At 34.7% G+C, this 4,359-nt stretch overlaps 1 protein-coding gene across 1 annotated transcript in view; it reads left to right on the forward strand.

The window, feature by feature from the left end:
- The window catches only part of cyp39a1 (cytochrome P450, family 39, subfamily A, polypeptide 1), a 15,116-nt gene extending 11,049 nt beyond the window's left edge, over positions 1-4,067 (forward strand). Inside the window, exons 11-12 of the mRNA XM_016294643.1 lie at positions 2,176-2,263; positions 3,165-4,067. Coding sequence (XP_016150129.1) covers positions 2,176-2,263; positions 3,165-3,233 — 157 coding nt within the window. The 3' untranslated portion in view covers positions 3,234-4,067. The remainder of the gene's footprint in view (positions 1-2,175; positions 2,264-3,164) is intronic.
- Positions 4,068-4,359: the final 292 nt, after the last annotated feature.

The raw sequence follows: 4,359 nt of genomic DNA on the forward strand, positions 1-4,359 counted from the left end.
TGCCACAAATACTGCCTAAACAAAATACTGATTTTGTGCACTTTATTTACTGGACCAATATTTTAAATTGGCCTTTGAACTTAGCTTTCTTGCATGGCAAACAAAAGCGTTACCTTGCCAAAGCACTGACAGACCCTATTGATCTAATGCGTTGATGAGCACTCCAAATGCAAACTTTGCATGCAGGGCAGAGCATCAGGCAGCAATTGACAACACTCTGATCTAGTGGCATACAGGCATCGTCAGATTGACAGTACTCTAGCCCAATAATGTTGGGGGATCCAATGGGGGCGGCAGTCATATTTCAGGGTGACCATGCCACTCTTTATCACAACCCTGCTAAAAGTGCCAGTACGTGCGCTCATTGGCGTCCCTTCAGCTGGTGGCGCCCTAGGCGACCGCCTAACTCGCCTATGCCTAGAAACGGCCCTGCGGATCATGCTGGAGACCCGCCGGATGCAGAAGGACCGGGTAATCATTCAAATATTCTGATTTGCTGCTCAAAAAACATTTATTATTGTTATTATTATGTTGAAAACAGCTGAGTAGAATTTTTCAGGTTTCTTTGATTAATAGAAAGTTCAGAAGAACAGCATTTATCTGAAATATATATATTTTTTGTAACATTATAAATGTCTTCATTGTCACTTTTTTGCTAAATAAAAGTATTAATTTCTATAATTTCCCCAAAAAATTAAAATACTGACTCCAAGCTTTTGAATGGTATATGTATAATGTTACAAAAGCTTTTTATTTCATATGAATGCTGATCTTTGGATCTTTCTTTTGGATCTTTCTTACTGTTCAAAACAAAAGTACAATCTGTTTTGACTGGTAGTGTATGTATGTAGCCTATGTATTTACTGTCATTGGAAAATAATGGGAAATTAATCTTGTTTGGTACTGCACTCAAACAAAATCTTACTGAAAGCTAAATTTTTTGAGATATCAACCTCAAATTTGTTTAGATTTATGGCTTTGATTTTTACATCACACAAATTTAGTAAAACGGAGTAAAACATGTTATGGAAAATATATTTTTCTTATAAAATTTTAGTGCATTTTTCATAATAATGAACTTCATTTTCTATAATGTTTTTTCAAGTTTTTTGAGTCAATGCTCAAAAAAGTGGTTAAAAGGGAAAAAAAGGTTCACAACTATTCCATAAATATAATTTAGTACCATAAAATCCCCTAAAACTCTAAAATATGAAATTATCAAACTAAAACATAGTACATTCATTTAATTGGAAAACAAATCCATCCTTTTTGACCACCATGTGAGCATCACCAGAGGGTTAATAATAATTGTTATAATAAAAAACATTATAAATGATATATGATAAATATAATAAATTCATTACAACAAAAATGTATTATATGAATAAATATAAAAATCAATATAAAATTAATTCTCCACTATAAAACATATGTGAGTGTCGACTGTCACATTCTCTCTAGAATAATTTCATATGCCATTGAAATATTTAATCCATACCAACTTCCTGCATTCAAATGTCACATTGTCATGAGGCGGCTTTGTAATGATTACTCAGGCTTGTACAGATCTCTTAGCTGGACGCTGCCATAAATTTGTACACTTGAGTGTGGCAGCCCCACATATTTCATTTTCCCTCTCTCAATCTGATTCGATTTTGATCATTTTAGGAGATTGGCTACTTGCGTCATGAACACAGTGCCCCTGAATGAGTCACGTCCCTCAAGGTTACTTGGGCTGATTATTTAAAGAAACATGACTTGCATCTCTCACCCTCCCTTTATTCCTTTCTCTCACCCAGGAACTATCTTGTTCTCCATGCTTTAATTTATGCACTTCGATTCACCTGATATTCCTCCTCCCCAGTCTGCCTCCAAACAAGGCCACTGTGGCTATGAATGCACCTGGAATTTGAATGCAAAACAAGACATTCATTCACATTTTGCTTTTCTACCTGCAATTTCAATCACAGTTTTCCCAGTGTTCAGCAGCACTCAAGGGAGGGTGCAATGGCAGCTTGCAATATTCCATCAGAATACTAATACACACAGTACTATTCAAACCGGCTTGTGAAGTGATGAGCACTTCAGTACGATGAGTTTTTCTTTCTTAATGAGAAAGAGCACATTAAAAAGAAAATGACAATAAGAAGCATGTGTTGTTGATTGTGTCAACAGGTGGTACGCTGTTATGGAATTGCATATGTTTGTGGCACTCATCCTCTACAAGTTTGAATTCACCCCACTGGATCATGTACCCAAACCGGTAAGATGCCCGAGAAAGAGTAACGTCCAATGGAGAATGGTAAATAAGCCTTGAAAGAGATGGCTTCAAAGTAGGCATCAGGTTAATCATTTCCAGATGTGTTCCTATGGCAGTATTTACCCAACAACAGCCCAATCTAATGCTTAAGCAGCGTCCTGCTCTTTACCCTTGCAATTCTCGGGCCTGACCAAAAATAGCTTTGTAAGTTTCGCCCACCAATGACTTAAGTTCATACGAGGAACGTGGATCTATTTTATGGGTCATTAAGGTATACTTTTGGAGGGGAACAAGATTTGTTTTACAGCAACTTGATAAATACATAATAAATTAATAAATATATATATATATTTTTTTTTTTATTATCAAACTCAGACAGAACAAAACCAATCCAAATAAATAAATGCATACACTACTGTTTAAAAGTTTGGGGTCAGTAAAAAAAAAAAAAAAAAGAATAAGAATAATAATAAGAAGAAATAAGGTAATAATAAGAACTGTTTCTTGAGCAGCAAATCAGCATATTAGATTCATTTCTGAATGATCATGTGGCAAGTAATGGCAGCTGAAAATTCAGCTTTGCCACAGGAATAAATTACATTTAGAAATATATTAAAATAAACACCTTTTATTTTAATTTGTAATAATATTTCTGTTTACTGTTACTGTTTTAGTGAATTTTTTATCAAATAAATGCAAGAGACCTCTTTCAAAAACATTTAAAATATCTTACCAACCCCAAATTTTGAACAGTATTGCATTAGATATTTGGATAAAACCAAAAATAGTTAGAAAAGTTAAATCTTTACTTAAAGATTACTTGGATAGAATATACTTGGTAGCATTGTATATTTTATTTATGTGGTCACTGCACTTGATAAATATATGCATCTGGTTCTTGCAGAGCCCTCTGCATTTGGTGGGAACCCAGCAGCCAGACGGACCCTGTACAGTGAGATACAAGCATAGATAGAGAGCTCATGTTCAGAGGCCTGTGCTACTGCTTTAGAGCTTTGTTGACAGTCTTGACACAAGAGTTGCAGAGATCAACCGCATATCCTGGGCTTCAAAGGTTTGAAGCATCATGGTGAATGTTAAACAGTGACTTGGACACAGGCAAATACTATATCCCTCTAAAAGAAACCAGAAAATCACACAATGCTAAAGGTAATTTAGGATATTAGCTTTAATATATATTACAGTTTTGTTGGGTCAACCTCTTGTATAACTGATGGCATAATAGAGATGATATATATCAGAAAGCATGAGGTTGTGGAAATTCCTTTCCCAGACTGAGAGACTTTATCATTTTCAGGATGTATGAAATAAACAAAATGTATTGCTGTATGTGACTGCAGTCATATAATACAGTTAAACATCTTGTGCACGAAATAGATGGAGTAAAGACAAGTTTATAGACAATATAACTAAGTGGAGGTTCTCTTTTGTGAAGCAGAAATATGTAAACATTATTATGTGTATAAACACCATGCTTATTTTTCTGTAGTGGTGAAAAGGATTGTTTCTATACACACATCTGTCTTGTAGTCTAAGTTCTTTACTGCATCTGTGTACACGCATTTCTGAATAATATTACATGACATAAGTTGGAGTAATTTTATGTGCTCGGATGCAAGCATCTTTAATTCGTAAGTCAAATAGAATGTTTACATGCATTAAATATATACTTGATTGAATCAATCACTGGCATTGTATACATTTGGAAGATGAAAATCCTTTGTGCTACTTTGCAGTGCATTTCACTAAATAACAAGTTTAATTGTGTTGGAATAAAGAACATGTTTTGCTGCAGAAGTTTCCTTCTTTATATTTCAATTTACTTGAACAACCATGCTGTGATTTTGCCAAGCAGACATCATCTTTTGTTGGTCTTAGAACAAAATTCCTGTCCGGATTGGATAGGAATGTTTTTCCAGGACCATCAATGATGTTGGATCCAGGAACATGGCCTACTTTGCAAAATCAAAGACTCCTCAAGCACAACATTCCAGAGATGTTTAGCAGAAAGCCAATGTTAAACATGGATACTAGACTCAAAAGTGGAGTGACATAACAAAATAAAACATTAGTGCGAGGTC

The sequence above is a fragment of the Sinocyclocheilus grahami genome, unplaced genomic scaffold, assembly GCF_001515645.1.
Source record: "Sinocyclocheilus grahami isolate Dianchi unplaced genomic scaffold, SAMN03320097.WGS_v1.1 scaffold321.1, whole genome shotgun sequence".
Lineage (NCBI taxonomy): Eukaryota > Metazoa > Chordata > Actinopteri > Cypriniformes > Cyprinidae > Sinocyclocheilus > Sinocyclocheilus grahami.